The following is a 17,785-nucleotide window of genomic DNA, read 5'->3' as shown; positions in this document are numbered from 1 at the left end:
CATCTTCTGAACTTTAACTTATTGTTGATATTGCATAAAGTACCCAAAACAGCACAGCTTGGAGACTAACCCACTCCCAGTTCTTCTACTCAAATCTCAGTAATGTACACCATGTCAGTCCTCTCCCCATAATTGTGTTGGAACAACCTTGCTTTCAGCAGTAGCACCACCAGGCCTGGGGCAAGCTACCAAAACTGCAAGGAACCATCTGATTTGAAGAAGAACCAGAAAAGGGAATAAACATATGGTGCCTAGACTCAGAATAGGAAGGAAGATGCACTCATGCACATCCCTTATTCTTGATCCAACAAAATATAGTTTGTTGGACTTGGAACATTACATTCAAACAATTGTCATGTATTACTACATATAAAAGGGGAAGGCTACAGCTGAGACAAAGATTTGACTAACACCACATATGTAAGGAGTGGGGAATGTGGTTCTTGAAATGTGGCTGGAGTGTAACTCAACTCAGTTTTACGCAGCATGGTGAGTAGTGATGGGAGCTATAGTCTAGCAGTATCTGGACGACCACACATCCCCCTTACCTGACTTGAGGAGTCCATGGAGAAGGAAATACTTGAGCGAGGGATTTTCTGATGGACCACTCATGCCATTAACCACTACTCTCCATAGCTACATATGTGCATAGCTGTCTACTCCCAGAAAGTGGATGAATAGACAGAATAATGAAATATTAGACATCTTCAGATGTATGACAAATGAGCATGAAATCAGTTTGGGGCTGGTTACTTGGATGTTTGGGACTTCACTCCTGCCCCATGATACTATCTAATGACCTCCCTTAATAAGACCAGTAAGGCCGGAGTCTGCAGTTGCATAACTACATTGCTGCTCCTGATCATTTAAAAATATATGCTTTGGTAATTCTGTGCTCACACACATACATGCACACAACAAAAAGATAGACAGTTCTGACCATCAGCTGTGGAATACTTCCTCTGAAACTTCTAAAATTGTTCTTTCCTCTGCAACAGAAAAGGACTAGAAATACAGGAGGCTGTGGCCATGGAAGCCAACAGAAGCAGATGTACAAATACAGAATGTGTTGTGTTAGCTGAAATGACTATACCAAGTGAGTAACTCCTACTAATCAGGCAAGTGAATAGCATCTGTTTTCTGTGACAGACTCTAGCCGGACAACACAGAAGACCAGCAGCTGGGGAGAATATGGATCAGAACATGGATGGGGAGCCTGCACCTGTGAACCATTTTGGTCCCTATCTTCACATGGGGGTGGAATAGCTCTCTGGAACACACATTTTGTTTGAAAAAGGTTCCAGGTTTGATCCTAGAATCTTCACATGGGGTGGGGGGAAAACCCATGCAATAAAAAATAATTAGGGGAAAGGGAGGGAAGGGAAAAACTTTGCCTAAAATCTTGTGTGCAATTGCTAGTAAGCAAAGATAGTGCTGAGCTAGAGAAATCAGAAGGTGTTTTATTTTCATAGAAAGAGAGATGGATGCACACTCTCCTGTGGACGAGACTCTGGTTCCCCTACCATCATCTGCAGCCCCCAGATGACTCCCCCCATTTAATCATTTCATAAGTTAAAGGTTCCCTATATTGCTGTAGTGTATACCGAAAACAAGGCCACACACAAACATGAAAACATAAAGAGCTTTGAGCTTTGTGGGGGCATAAAGTAGACTGGAAATATACATGTCCAATATGTTTCACCTCCCAAGATTAAGAGATGGAAAAATTTTAGAAGGTAAACTAATGACAAAGATGAATAGGTGGACCCTAGTTCATAACATTCCAGAACTTACTCTGGAAGCAAAAAAAAGTCAAAACTAAGCCGATTCTATTTTAGGCTCATCATGGGAAGGTAGGGTTCACTGGAGAAGACAATCATGCTATAGAAAACCAAAGCAGAGACCAGATTTGAGATGGATTGAATTCATAAAGGAAGCGGCAGAGTTGAGTTTGCAAGAGCTGTTAAGGACAGGGCATTTTGGAGGGCACTCATTCATAGAATCACCGTAAGTAAGAAACAACTTCATAGTATATCATCACCACCACCTAGCAACACAAGATAATTGGATAGGCTCATGTATTTAATTCTGGAGTTCACTTTCTAGAATTCTAAACATATACAAGTTTGGAACTCTTCCCACTACTGAAGGAAATTTCCATAACAAAGCAGCTGAGGTTTTCATAAAGACTATAGAAATACTATACATTAGTATTTATTTAGATTAACTTATCAATAAAGGTGTTCAATTTGTTAGATTTTTGTACCAAAGTTTATCTTTTAAAATTTTATTTGATAACATTAGCTTCACAATCAGCTATATTTTTAAAAAGTCGAATATGTACATCAGTTCAGCAATAAATAGTTTTAAACTGATTTTGCACATTATGCTTCTTATACCATATATAGTATTGCATATGCGCGTGCACACTCAGACACACACATGCACACACACAAAATTGATATATTACTACAAATGTACAAAAACTCTCATTAAAACATCTGTTGTTGTGATTTTATCCTAAGAGAAACTTGCATACAAAGTAGCCTTCTCAACTATTTTAATTGCAAAAGTTGCAACAAAAGGCATGAAAAATGTTTGGGTTCCTGATGTCCATCCTTATCTATAACACTGCCAAGAAGCAGTGGACCAAATTAAATGTGTTGTCAATTGTGTCTCTGAAAAGCAGATTGCAAGCAGCAGCCCATGAGTTGATTTGCTAAGCAAAACAGTAAGAGGCAACTGAAAGGGTTAGGGTTAGGAGGAGCTCCACATGTAGGTACTGGAGGCAGGCTGAGGTTGGTACTGGAGGCAGAGGCTACACCAGCCGGCACGGTGCAAGTATGTGGATCTGACTGGAGAGCTATGCTGGCATGGATGGAGGCAGCTGACATGCCTATCCAGTTGGAAACCATGTGCCTGCATCATGTTGCTGTGGTGCTCTCTGCATCCAGGACTACTTCTTCATGCTTAAAAAGATATGTACATGAATTCCTGCCCTACACCCATCAAGCACCAGCCACTGGCAGTCTCATGTCGCAAACTGTGCTTTCTAGTCTCCACCGTGATATATTTGCATGAGAGATAGCCTGTCATTTAACCCACAGTGTGGCTGTGTTGCATGCAGAGAGCATGTAACTGCCATTTTGAATAGGCAATTTTTGTTCCAGGGTTGTCATGTTGTAGAAAACAGGCAAATGGGTTGCTGGTAGCTAGGAGGTTTAGGTGAATAATCCTAGGCATGCCTCCATATGGAAAAAGTGAAGGCTGGGTAATAACATATAAACTAAGTTTACTAAACTTTCCCAGGGTCCAAAAGCCAAAATATTTTAAGGGTATGCTGAGGCCTTATGGCTTTCAGCTTGTTCAGAAAAGAATTGAGGATAATTGCCTTGAAAGTGCCTTCCCCAGTCATTCTGTAGAAAAGGGCTGCCTTTGCTGTGGGAATGAAACTGTTTGCCTTACTTAAGCAGTTTTTCTCCCAGGAAGAGGGATGGGAGCTTGGGTGCAGGCTGACTCACTCTGCAGTAGCGGGAGGAAGGAAATTTATAACATTCATGACAAACAGCAGTTGTCTGGAAAGAAGAATGACACATTATTTGCTCAGGAAACTTTGGAGCTCATGGGGCATCCCCAGACTATTCAGGAAACCAAAAAGCCACAGAGAAGGGGGGTGTACTCTTTGTTTAGCTTGTTTTCTATTCTGCATCCATATTTCACTGTTGCATTCAGTAGACTGAATATAATCATTGACACTGGTGGTTTTGTTTCTAAATATTCTTGAATCTAAAGGTGAGTGTCTTGGCTGACCAGGTGTCAGGGCTCAAAGCATCTTCCAATCACCCTGTGATGGCGTTTAGGCTGGGAATCATTAATGGCTTTCAGGCTGAGTAGGAATTAGAGCTTCATGGCCAAGTGGGATTCAAATCTAGGTCCCCTGAGTGCAGTCCAGCAGTCTAACCACTATACCCACTGGCTCTGTATGAACATCTATTAATCCACAATAGCAATTACTTCGAACGAAAGAAATTTATTTCAATCCATTTCCAAATCATGTCATTCTGAACATGCAATTGGTAAGAAAAAAAGACATTTACCTCCTGGTTATCTTTGTTCTGGTTTGACCAAAATATCTTGTGATAAAGACTTTCCATTGAGTTGCTAGAATCTGATCTATCAAAGCAGTGTCTGTCCAGAACCTCCAATGTGTGCAGAACACGGTTGATAGTAACGCCTAGTAAAAATGAGAGTGGGGAGAAAAGAAAAAGAAAGAATTTCAGTATGAAATATTTTTTCTGAAGGGCTGCCCTCTAGAGAACCAGCACTAACATAAAGACACTTTGAAAGAAATCTTATTACAATGCTCACATTATTTATTATTATTTATTATTTATTGATTGATTGATTGATTGATTTATATCCTGCCTTTTTCCTACAGAGGACTCAAGGTAGCTTACATCATCACATTAAAGAATACTGTGAACCTCATAGGTCTTTAATCACACCAACCACCCTTTTTCCACCAAGGATTTACTTTTGGTCTTACTGCATTCTTTCTGCCTTTTCAGTATCCTTAAAAATGGTCTTTGCCATTCTTCCCCAGGCTGCTTTTATAACACTATGTTTTTATTGACTTTCAGCCCACTTTCCCTTCATTTATTCCCACCCCAGTGCCTTTTCCTGAGCTATTCTTTATACCTAGAAGAGTTGCACCATTGTGCCCCCAGTAGACTATGGGTTTTTCTTCACACCTACTCCACAGTTTTCTCCTTCCAAAGAACCTCTGACTTTGCAGAGAAGTAATGAGGACTACTAAGAGGGATTCTCCTCTTATTTTCCCATCCTGGCTTCCATCTTTTCTTGGATTGTAAAAATACAGAGCTATTTGCCCAGGCTTAATAAAATATAAGTGTCTTCAGTACCATACATAAAACATGTTGTTGTACTAGATTCAGAGCTATATGTATGGGCACACAAACTTCAAGCAACTGCTTAACAAGTTTTGAGTGTCTATACAAATAGCACCCTACTAAGAAAATTCTCAATAGCCACAGTTAAGCAAGCACCTGTCAGTTTGACTCAGATGAGCACTGCTCTTCAAATCACTAAAGAAACATTGGGGTTTATAGGTGCAGCTTGAATAGAAGTATCTGTGCAGCTGAAAGGGGCAAGAATGCTGCTTTTTGCAGATACAATGCAAGGCATGAAACAGTCCTAATTCTGAACAGAAAATTGGGGCAGGAGCCTCCAATAGAAACACATGAAATAATCACCATAGGAATGAAATAGAAACTAGCAGAAAATGTATATTCCAAGGAGGTGGTCTGCTCACCAGAAAAGGGACATATTGTTCAAAGGAAGAAGAGAGATTAAGCAGTAAGTCTTCAACCATCCCTTCCTCTTCATAAGAAAGACAACTATGGCTCTTAAAACCCTTTGGCTACTGAGGCAGGTCAAATCTGCCACTCTTTTCTACTCACAACATTGACATAACTCAACCATTTTTAAAACATGTTGAGTACACCTCTAACAAGAACTAGAAAAAATGTATCAGCATATTATACTAGTATTGACCAGTACCAAGCAAAACCGGCAGGGCTCTCATTTCATGAATATTCTTTGCCTTCCATGTAACAGGACCACCAGTTTTAGTGTTCCCACCAGTAGGGGCAAATATGGCTACGTACTTGAAACTGGCAGCTGCCATTTTAAAGATAAGGCAAGTACAGAGCAAATCAGTATTCTGGGCAATGCTTTCGCCAAGGTAGGAGTTATACTGTATAGTCTAAATATGACAAGTGATTTGTCCTGAAGGATTGCCTGTCTTTAGATGGAACCTGGTGCCCAACCCATGGCAACTTTAGCAGCCATGTGAATGTTTGGCATTTTCCTAGTGCTAAGTTGGCCAATTTATTTATCTGCAAATTTCTTCTCCAGACAGGTTCATCATGACTACTACTCCAGTCCATACAAATGCCTTTAGAAAAGACTATCCATCAAAATTTATCCTTAATGTATCCTACTAAAGTCCAAGAAGAAGATAGGCCAATAAAGGTTTAAGGCTTCTGCTGAATTTTTATTTGACATCTGGCTCTTTACCTGCAGTCGACTCTTGGCATTTGTCAAACGACCACCGCACTTCCACAGCACGACCCCTTTGTTTTATTTGCTGTTCTACTTCATAAATCTTTGCACGAACCTAGAAAGAGTTATTCCAAATTAAATAGTTGCTGGGAAGTCTCAAGCACATGTCAGAGTTCTCTGCAGCTTGCCATATTTCCTGAGGGTAGGAAGCAACCACTGAAAATACATTAAGTAACAGCAACTGCAGACAAACCACATTAGACAAGAAAGCAAAACAGTCCTCTCCATTTGGTAGCCTATAGATTACAACAGAGCATTGTTTTTCGGTATTCTTTTCTGCAGGCATTTAGCATTAAAATCCTGCTACAGAGCCTTTCTAGTATCTTAATGCAGGGGCCCTCTTGCATGAGCCATCGCGGAAGAAGGCCTTTTCCGCAGCTGCTGCTCCTCACCCACGGGATGCTCTCCTTTTGGCACCAGGCAAAGACCTACCTCTTTAAAAGATTTTTTAATATACAATAGATGGCACCACAACCTCTTAATATTAGTCTATTCTTTTCATATTTGTATCCTTATTAGATTTTGTATTTGTCCCAATTTTCAGCTTTTTCTGGTTTTTATTGCTCTTTGTGATCTTAATTATGGTTTTAATTATGTGATTGTTAACCACTTAGGAATGCCATTGGTGAGATAGGTGGCATATACTGTAAATGTTTTAAATAAATAAATAAAACCTGAAAATATTTGAAAGATAAACCAGCAGATACACTGAAGTTCCAAGCACTGTACAGCACTTCCAGAGAGGTTGTTTGTGGTTGCTCATAAACAGTTGCTCTACTACTGTAAGTACATGAGAAAGGAGCTTTCCTCATTTGTGGAGAGGGAGTATATTGATCTTCTTTTATGTATATGTACTAGTCATCATGACCTAGTCGTGTAGGCAGATTCATCTTAGCCGCCTAGTTTTAAAGCATTTTTAATCAATTCTTTAAACTCCTACAATTTGCACTAAAATTTTCACTTTTCATTTCAATGCTACTGTGCAACAATTTCAACATCATACTTAGATTACAGCAAAACATGGACCATCATAACAATGCAGAACCTATATAATGATAGTCCTTCCAAAGGAGAAATGTGATCAGTCCCACACAGTTTTCTTGCAAGGCTACTGGTTATACAAAATCAATCATCTAAATGAGTTTTCCCTAGATTAGTAAACTTTTCAGCAGATTACATCAATCATACACATTAATAAAATAAAAAAAGTTACCTGCTGATTGAATGCAGAATTTCCTCCAGGCATAGGTAAACTAGATGGGGCAACCTGAAGTAAATCCAAAGGTGAACCAGGATTGATGTTTTTACTTTCATTTGTTGAATAATTCCATACCAAGGCACTTGGGCAACAGAGTGTTATGGTCTGCAACAAACGTATTCACAACAAATTTCATGAAGAATGCAAGAAAATATGATCAAGTAATTAAGGACATAACAAGAGCACTGTTATGCCTTTTGAACTCCAGTGTTTAGTCCAGCAGCTATCCAAATGCCTATAGGATGCCTAGAAGCAGGACAAGTCCACAATTACAGCATCCTTCTGGTTATGCTCCCCACTGATAGCCTTCTCCTCCATACATTTGTCTAATCTTTTAAAGCAATCCAAGTTGCCAGATGATTAGCAACAAATTGCAATACAGAAAACTGTGATGTAAATTTCATTTTTAACAATCTGTATGATACCCAATGTCTTTTTATTTACCCATTTAAAGTTGTACTTGCATATGCATATCTTTAATTTATATTAATATCTCATTCATCCCATTATCAAAAGGATTCCAACTTCATTTCAGTCCTAGAAGACATATACTAGTTCCTTTCCAGAGAGAAAAGTTAGTATGTGTACACCACTTGGGGATTCAAGCTACAAAGACTTAAAAGCTACTTTTTTACTTTTAAGTAAAAAGTGAACATGTAATCTCCTAACTAAAATACGCAGTCCCAGATTCCAATCAGGCAGTAGAATACATCAGGACATGATCACAATGTGAAAGAATAAAAGATAATGCACGAGTCAAAAGGCAAAGCCCTGAATATGTGCTTCCAAGCCTGCAGACTACCTTATGCCTAGGAAACTTGAGTTGGATAAAAGTCCAAAACTAAAACAATTATTTAATTGTTTACCATATCCTGGTGTTATGCAAAAGGAATGAAAAGCATAGTGAAGACTGGCATTTATTATTATAGCCACATTTTCCTGAATGTGCCACATGTCACATAATTTGTTTTGTTTTTTTCCAGAGTCTTTCTAACAGTGCTTGTGTACTCGAAAGTAAGCCCCTTTGAACTCAAGAGCTTAGTTTCACATAAATGTGTACCAGGACTACAACCTATGGCTGTCACCTATGGAATAAGCTCAATGGCACTTAAGGGGACTGACTTTCCAGCAAACATGCAGAGCAATCCATTGCAACTGTACTTGCCAAGTGGACCAACATTCATGCCCTAGGTTTCCAGTCCCCACCACTGTTCTACTGCACCCTGTTTCACAATTTGGGCATGATACTGATGAGTGCAAACAGGGAAGCTCTTGATGGGATGACCCAGCTCATGAAGTGAATTGTTCTAAATGATGCAGAGTGGTGGGAAGCTTGTCACAATCCCTACTGCAGCCATTTTGATCTCTGGAAGGCTCTTGGTAGCCCCTAAAACAGTCCTGTTGAAATAGGTGAGTATTGCTCTCATTAGGCAAATCAGCAGGGGTGGATGGAACATTCAAAGCTGAAATATAGTTGATTGCCTAAAGACATCTGCTAAATGTTATTGATCTGGTATTCTAACTGTTCTTAGAAGGCCTGTGGCAAACTCAGAAAAGAAAGACTTTCCTATAAGATTGACTGCTTTTATTATTGTTATTTTGCTTTTTTCCCCTCATAGAAGGAACTCAAGGCACCATACATAATTCTTGTCCACTCCTTTTTTATTCTCACAGCAGTTCTGTGAGGTACATTAGGCTAACCGTCTATGACTGGCCCAAAATCACCCACTGAGTTTCATGGCTGAGTGGGGACTGGATCCCAGACCTTCCATGTCTCCGGTCCACACTGACCACGGCTGGGGAGTGATTTGAACCAAGGTTTTTCAGAACGATCCATTCTCCTACTAATTGCCACTAGCATCAAATGGTCATTTTCAGATGCCTTTAAATATTTGTTTCATAGAGCCACAAAAGTAATCATGCCCGAAACTGTAAAATAACTAGAGCAAATGCTGTTTCGGAAGCTTAGTGGTTGTCTGGTATGTAGGGAAGCATTCAGAATAATTCACTGACCTGTAGCATACAACTGAGTCCATAAACAAGCGGGCGATGCTGTGGGCAAGAAAGAAAATCTGAGCATGCTGGGTGAGCAGGGTTCACCACAGAACTAGTTGTAGTAGGGCTTGGAGCTGCTAGAGGTGGGTTATTTGGTCCGATCATCATATGAGGCGAGTGGGCAGCTATGAGGTTAGGACTGTCGCTTATCAATAACGAGACGCGTCTGGCACAGAAATAAGCAAGGCGACGAGACAGATAGACCGACTGAACGAATTCCTCTGAATACTGGTCGGGGAGAGAATTAAAACAAGATTATTCACTTTCAGTGTGCTTTATTGCATTGTTTTAAATATTTGCATTATAATTTATGTTTGTTACTCTTCTGTGGCATTTTAGTGTTACGATTGCTTGTAATCCGCCCCATGAATATTAGTTATTGGACAGAATAGAAATGTAATTAATAATAATAACAATAATTGTAACTTTCTGGGAAACACTTCAAAACTGGCTTATACTAATCAGACCATGGATACATTCAGTTTAGTATTATTTACTCTACCAGCAGCTGCTCTCTAACATAAAAGCAGCTCTTTCACTTCCAACTTCATGTGATCCTTTTACCAACTACCATCCTTTTACCAATTCAAGGTGTTGGTTATGACCTATAAAGCCCTAAACAGCTTGGGACCTGGGTATCTAAAAGAACGCTTGCGTCCATATATGCCCTCCCGCCCCTTGAGATCAGCAACAGATGCCCTTCTCCGGGAACCCTCTGTGAATATTAGGAGGGTGAGTACCCGGAGGAGGGCTTTCTCTGCGGTGGCGCCCCATCTATGGAATGCGCTCCCCAGAGAGGTCCACCTGGCGCCGTCATTATCTGTTTTTTGGCGCCAGGCTAAGACCTTTTTATTTAAAACTTATTTTAATTGAGAAATTATTGAATTAATTAGGATTTTAAAATTAGCTGAGAATGCACCGGGGTTTTTTTAATGTTTTTTTTCTTTTAAATTGTTATATTACGATTATTTATGTATGTTTTTATGTATTCTTTGTGAGCCACCCCGAGGCTTTGTTGCAATGGGGGCAGCATAGAAATGTTTTAAATAAATAATAAATAAATAAATATATGAAATGGGAGATTTTCTGCACTGGAAAATTTTCCAACTTAAATCATTTGCCACCAATACCACTGAGTTATGGTTGCATCCCAATATAAAGCAGCTTTAAATCCAAAGGAACCCCCAGTTCCATGAAACTGCATAAAACAAAGGTGATTTCATCTTCTATTTTTTAAATTTTAGTTAAGCATTTGGTTAAAATATGGCCCACAAGTGCCAATTTGAATAATTACTAATATGGTGACCCTACAGAACAAGGCCATCTTATGAGAAATTTAGCAAAAAATATTGAATGTTTAACACTACATCTTTGAGGCTTTTTCCTGAGCTATGGCAATTATATCAAGCTTCATACCTGCAACATTAGTGGTAGGAGGAGTTTTAGAAGTTCATCATCAGTTGGCCTTATTTTTTCCAATACATCCAGTATCCATGTTAAATATTCATGTCTTTCAAGCATCCCTTCCTTAATGAATTTTAGAAAGAACATAGAAAAATTCCCAACAATTAGCAAAGAGAAAAAATTACTATGCATTGTTGTTCCATTATTGAAATAGCCACTCAGTTTTAGCAAGATTTGTGCTAATTAAACACTCCTGTACAGTCAGGTTGCTTACCTGTGATTCTTCAAGCGTTCATCTGCGCATTCACACATATGGGCTCAGCATCCCAAGACAAGCTCAGTCACAGTCAAGTCTGTGCAGGGAAGGTTACAGCGAGAGCACACAAGTGCTGGTAGCCCAGGAGGGCCACCACTTGGGTGAAATGGTGCAGCAGGTCTACATGGCTTCAGTATTCAGCCTCTAGTAACAAGGCCACCATGGCCTAATACCAGTTATTTATTATTGGGGATAATATTGAGAAAATTGTGTTTCTGTTATCAGACTTTGATGCACATGTGTCATACAGAGTCTCTCTCTTTGCCTTTGCAGCTAAGAGACAACTGAGTGCTCTGACCAGACCCAACCTTCTTTCCCAAGATTGTGTCAGCATTCCACCTCTACCAGGACATCATCTTCCCAGCCTTTTTCACCATTCCTGCCAACTCAATTGAGTCCATCCTAGACTCACTGCATATTTGAAGAGCCTTCATGTCTTACTGCTCCAAAATGGGATCCTTTTGCCACTCACAGAGACTGTTCATCTGCTATGAGAGACAAAATAAGGGAGGACCCACTCTCTGCCCAGAGACTGGTGATCTAGGTAATGAGCTAGCCAGCCTTCAACTCACAGCTCCTCCAAGGGCTCCCTCCACCTGAGCAATGGTCACATTCACAGCCCACTTCACAGGCATCTCCCTGCAGAGTTGCCACAAGGTCCACTCCCTCAGTGTTCATCAAGCACTACAGATGAGATGCCCACACAAGGGCAGGCGGCTCCTTCAGCACAGGAGTCCTCTCCTCAGTCCCCCAGTGATGACACCATTCCTCTGTCCCTTCTTGAGGTAAGCTCACTAGTTGCCCATGTGTGTGATGCACAGAGACCACAAGGAAGAAAGGCAGGTTGCTTACCTGTAACTGTCATTCTTTGAGTGATCCTCTGTGCATGCACACAACCTGGCCCCACTTGGTGTTGCCCCTTTGATGATCCCCCCCTTGCTTGCCAAGGGCACAGGGGCCAGACTGCAATGGCACAACACTCCTCCCTTGGTCCTGGGACCCATGGCAGTCTCAACAGAACAGAAGGAACAGGCAGGAGCCCTCCTGTGGGAACCTGGAACAATTGGGTTCCCCACCCAGTCGCAACCTTAGCTGTAGAATCTTCCCAACAACAGGCCCCATGCAGAGTCCATATACGTGTTGTACAGAGACCATGAAGAAGAACTTTAGTTGTCCTAGTAGCGGACTCCAAGACTTAATGATCTCTCTCTTCCAATTTACTGCTGGTTTGCTCTCTTAGCAATGGGAATGTATCAAAGCTATATGTCAAACAACAAGCAAGCCTTTAATATAATCTGAAGAGCTGATCAAATTAGAAATAAGGTGATGCAAGCAAGCCAGCTACGTGTTTTGTAGAACTACATCTTAGCTCACTATTGGAAAAGGTTACCTGGAACATATAAAATGCCAACTTTTCATTATATTCCCACTGCTTCAGGGCATGTTCCACCTCAGGAGGCACAGCTACAGAGTTGCTGCCTTGGCTTGAGGTCATGTGATAAAAATCTGCAATTTTTGCCAGTTGTTCTCGTAGGTATCTGGTTGAAATCTGAGTCCATTCTATGAAGACACAAATTAGGCATTTTTTTCCACAGCTGATAAAATTAGGGGGGAAAGGGGACACAACACGAACAATTAGTTTTATACTTAGCTTACTTGTTAAATACATTTCTAAGAAAACAAGCAGTAAATGTTTAATAGAAATCCTGTTTCAATGGGTTTTAGCATGACATTCTCTTGATTGCCTGCACGCTTACATGTTTGCCTAAAGAATGTATGCGTCTCTATTGATGGACTTGGAGTAAGACTTAGACTCCCAAAGCAAGAAGGGTCTATTGCAAGACAGGTTTGCAAATTAAAAGACCAAGTGTTAGCAATGAAACACTTCCATATAAAGTCTTTTCTCACCAAGTGAATAGAACCAATTTAGCCTTGGTGAAAAAAATATTTCCAGCCTAATATGTAAGGAAAAAATCAGTGCAGAATAGAATAGGTATTTTGAAACTGAATCTCTTAAAGATAACTTTGAGCAATTTGTTCTTTGAATTTTCTTTAGCATTGTAGTACTAAGTGCATTTCCTTAAAAAAATGTTTCTTAAAGCTTGTCTAAACTAGTATCCCTCAGAATCAAAAGGATGTGAAGAAGTTTGCTTTTATCCAGCATAACAAACAATCACCATACTCAAAACAATTACTAGCCATCACAATACCTTAAATTTTCCTCTCTCTGATTCATTTTCAATTTATATACTACAGTATTTAAATTTACTATAGGCCCAGAAGCAATACTGGCTCTCTAATTAATTTGATAAGATGCTCACTGAAGTCAACACAATAGAACATAGAAAGGTATCCTAGATATCAAAGGCTGTCTTAGTATATTTGGTTTAAAGGGGACAACCAAAGTAAATTTGTAATGGCCCTCCAGTGCAAAGACTCTGCTATTATCCACAGATCAATCAGTTATGAATCTTTGAAACCTTCATAAGCAAAGCAACAGCAAGGAGACTTGGGGTGGCTGGAAAATAAATAATGCATTTATCAAGGCATAAGCTTTTATGGTCTAGAGTCCACATCCTCAAACACATCAATAAACACACCACAATATGATGTAAGCTATGACACATTTATTAGTCTTCACGATGCTACAAGGTTCTGGTTATTATTTGCTGCAACAAACCAACACAGCTACGCCCCTGAAGTCCTGAAAGACTTGGACCTTGAGGCTGCTATATATTGATAGGCCAAAATGACAATCAACTTAGTAAGCAGTGCCTTACTAACAACCATACTTAAAGTATTTTGTGGCATAACTGCATCAGTTTGATGGTACTGAAGGTCTGCACCAGCACAGAAGCTTTTGGAAAGGTAGAAGCTGAGTGATATAAAAGGAAGCAAATTTGATTAGGGATCCATAGATATGTTTTACAAAGATGGCATTAAAAAGTCTGGAGTTAGACTGAGGCACATATTTTTGGTTTGTTTTATTTGTACCATAACTTTCTACCCAAAGCTGGAACTCAAGGTAATCAATCCCCTATTTGCCATGAAGCTTATATGGCAACCATGTGCAAGTCACTGTGTTGGTTTGAGCAACATGAAAATATTTCATAAGTCATGATGGCTTATTATCCATCCGGAGGACACCAGTCCAATTTCTATAATTATTTTCACCAACTGTGGCTTGTCATACCATCCAAACCTACTGAGGGTGGCTTTTTGGGGTAGTTAACAACTACTCAGAACCTATGGCCTTGTAGGGTTGTTGCTGGGTCCTGACAGGGGTGAACCTAACTTGCAGGGGTGAACCTAACTTGGTAACTTGGTGCTAATCGGTGCAATAACCCATTCCTAGGCTGCAGTGGTCGTACAAATCAGGTCAGTATCCCTTGGACTAACCTACCTCACAGGGCTGATGGGTTGATAAACTAAGATAGTCCATACTGCCAGCCTGAGCACTCTTGTAGGAAAGGCAGGATACAAACATGTTTAAACCAACTTATTATTTTAGACTTATTATTTCTTCAGTGTGACCTTTCATATCACTCACTTCCCTATTCACACTCCTTCAACTTCAAATCACAGATTTTATTTGTTTGTTTGTTTGCTTGTTTATTATATTTCAAGGGCTCTCTAGGTGGAGTACAACCATCAAAAGTCCAGCATGCAACAATTTTAAATTTAGAAAATACTAAAATTGATATAGTCGCTGCCATTCATTAATTCAAAATATAGATGAGGAGGAGGATGTTGATGATGATTGATTTAACAATGATCCTTATAAATCATGTGCAGGTGAGAGGCCAACTATCAATAATCTATTAAAGCTGCAATGCAGGGAAGCATTCACGGAGTAACTATGCTTTTAAGAATTCTTACTATAATTGTATTCAATTGCCTACCTACATTCCTGACAGAGTTTGACTGTTTCACAATTTCACAGGGAAAATCCTGCCGTGCTGGAGCAGTCTGGCTCATGGAGGTTCCCAGTTTGGCCTGCAGAGAGTTGGGCATCTTCCCCTGCACCTATTCTTACTCCAATTCCTGCCTTCTGTGGCCAGAAATCCCAATGTCATACCCGATCTGTGATCCATGGACCTAAAAATGTATGTGAGTGGCTATTTTACAGGGTTTTCTATTCTTGGAAAGGGTTTATTACTGAGCTAAAAACATGCAATGATAGAAAATTCCTGAACAGGGTTCTTTATGTTTAATATATATGTTTAATGTTAAACCATATGTTGAATACAAAGCCCAAGTGCTAAACTGCTACACAATATCAATGAGAAATTATTATGGAAAATTCAGGCTCTGCTTGAAGTCCCATGCTGAATTAATGACAGAAATTCATGCATTGATCATAGGGCAGTATTTACAAGCTGACTAATTATAGAAGAGTGAACAGATTATTCCAATGGGTAATAAACCAGATGCATAAAAATGGTTACCTTAAGTTATAACAGCTTTTCCTCCAACCCTATTAAGGAAGTCGGGGGGGGGGGTCACCTTTTCCCTCCCCAGCTGTTTTTTGTTGAATCTTTCTAGATTTTACATCTAAGGGCTGGGATTGTCTTGCTTTTATTTTTCTGTAAATTGCCCTAAGAATCTTTCTGGTTGAAGAACAGAGTGTGTTTTGAACAAACAATCAAATAAAGATGCAATCCTGTATGTGTTTAGACAGGAAAAAAATGCTATGACTCTTAGCATGGCTCAGCCCACCATTTTTGCTGGATCATCCTGGGAGCTGTGGGACTGTTTTCTTTCTAAACATGCATAAGATTGTATCCTAAGAGGTCAACTTTCCTCAGACATGAATAGGCATTTCTGTGGGAGATGAGTAGCTTCATATAAAACATATGGATTAATTTAATAGTATTTTAAGGTAAGAATTAAGTGGAAATGTTAACCAAGACAACTGGGGCTTGAAACCACTCACCCACTTTAACTGTGAAACAATAAAGCTGTTTCATACTTACTTCCACTTCACATTATCACAAGACAGTTTCCCCAAAGCAATTTATTACTGATACCTCAGTGCTGCACAGAGACTCAAGGTTGCCAGAATGAATCATTTTCTTTTATTTAAGCCATGAACCCAAAACATTTCAAACATTGCACTGATAAGATGTTGCTTATTATTTTAAAAGTATTCTAAACAAATTGTGCAGGATTGCAAAACATTGTATGTAAAGCCAGAAGAGATACCTCTAGCATACATCTTGTCAACCAAAGAAGCAGTGTCTGAATTAAGGACACCCCTATTTGAAACCAAAAGCCAGTATGTTTCCTTCAGCTGCTGCTATTATTATTACTAAGCCTTACGAGAACCACACCAATGGCCTGTATCTCAAAATCTGTCCCCAAGTCTTAAAAAACCAATCAGGCTGCTTTAAAAAAACAAATCATGATTTCTTTCACCTCTTCCTTCACAGTGATGATGTGTTTCAGCTGATCAGTCAGCATCACATCCTTCATATTTTCTCCTCTAGAGAATCAATTCACTTGCCAGCACAGAGATCTTCACTAAGATCATCTTGCTCACAGATTTCTCCTTCATATGCAACACTATATTCTAATATGTGTTTAATTATGCAGGATATCAACAAGGCAGATCCTTATATCTGCCTTTTTCTATTCACTTAAGGGCTCGGAAACAAAACAACCTATCTTCCCAGAAAGGGTGCTTTTTCCCATGGGTCAACCAAGAAGGGTTGCTTCTTTAATGCTGCTACTGCACCAAAATCAACACAGAATTGTGTGCCACCCGAAAGACTAACAATTCACGACTGACACAGCAATCACTCTGGAAATCGTTGTTGTTGCAGAAAAGACTGGAAACAGTTTTGGCTGGCCAATGGACAGAACTGAAATGGTTTCCTTTAAAAGAAAATGCAATGGGTGAGCTGTCTTTGAATGGCAAAAATATATTACATTTATGAAGTGGATGGGAAGAATTTAAGTATGGACACAGAACTTAGGCATACGACAAGGCTGTGCAAGCACAATTATTACAAAATCATCACAGTTCCCAACTAATGCATTTACCAAGATTTGGATCAGCAGCCTGGCGCTTCTTGATTTTAGCTTCAGAAATGGCAGCATAGTAGGCACATGTCATTTTGATCAGCCATGCCGCTCGCAGCAGTGGCACAGAATATTTTGCTAAATAGGCAAAAACATCTTCCTTTTTACTGAGAATTGGAACCTGGATTGAAGAGGAAGAAAGAGAATTAAATGACATACTTCCTAAAAATCAGTTTTAGGTTTGTTTTATTGTGTATCTTAAAATCAAAACCAAGCCAGAACAAGACAGCAGGAAGAAAGATAAAGTGTGTGTGTGTGTGTGTTTTACATGAAATGCAAGCAAATCTATTGCAATGTATACAGATATACTATATACCCCTTCTGTGTTATGCATAACAAGATACCCTACAACTTCATGAGCAAATATCCTCATATTTGCTCATTTGTAAATTGTGCCTAAAAGCCACCCTTTCAAAAGTCGAAAGTTAATCCAAGTCCATCAGACAAATGCCTTCTTTCTGATCTTTAAGCCAGGGCTCCCCACAGGGTAAATTTTGCATGTGAAAATAAACCAAGCTGCAATT

At 39.6% G+C, this 17,785-nt stretch overlaps 1 protein-coding gene across 1 annotated transcript in view; it reads right to left on the bottom strand.

Moving 5' to 3' along the window:
• The window catches only part of MED12L (mediator complex subunit 12L), a 204,382-nt gene that overhangs the window by 163,304 nt on the left and 23,293 nt on the right, over window positions 1-17,785 (bottom strand). The window contains exons 4-10 of the mRNA XM_044432963.1: window positions 17,223-17,382; window positions 12,568-12,737; window positions 10,874-10,984; window positions 9,416-9,685; window positions 7,358-7,507; window positions 6,100-6,199; window positions 4,098-4,234 (exon numbers count right to left, since the gene is read on the bottom strand). Coding sequence (XP_044288898.1) covers window positions 4,098-4,234; window positions 6,100-6,199; window positions 7,358-7,507; window positions 9,416-9,685; window positions 10,874-10,984; window positions 12,568-12,737; window positions 17,223-17,382 — 1,098 coding nt within the window. The remainder of the gene's footprint in view (window positions 1-4,097; window positions 4,235-6,099; window positions 6,200-7,357; window positions 7,508-9,415; window positions 9,686-10,873; window positions 10,985-12,567; window positions 12,738-17,222; window positions 17,383-17,785) is intronic.

Source organism: Varanus komodoensis, unplaced genomic scaffold (genome assembly GCF_004798865.1).
Source record: "Varanus komodoensis strain SLA01 unplaced genomic scaffold, ASM479886v1 scaffold25, whole genome shotgun sequence".
In the NCBI taxonomy this organism is placed as follows: domain Eukaryota; kingdom Metazoa; phylum Chordata; class Lepidosauria; order Squamata; family Varanidae; genus Varanus; species Varanus komodoensis.
This window is presented reverse-complemented; position numbering and strand designations above follow the sequence as displayed.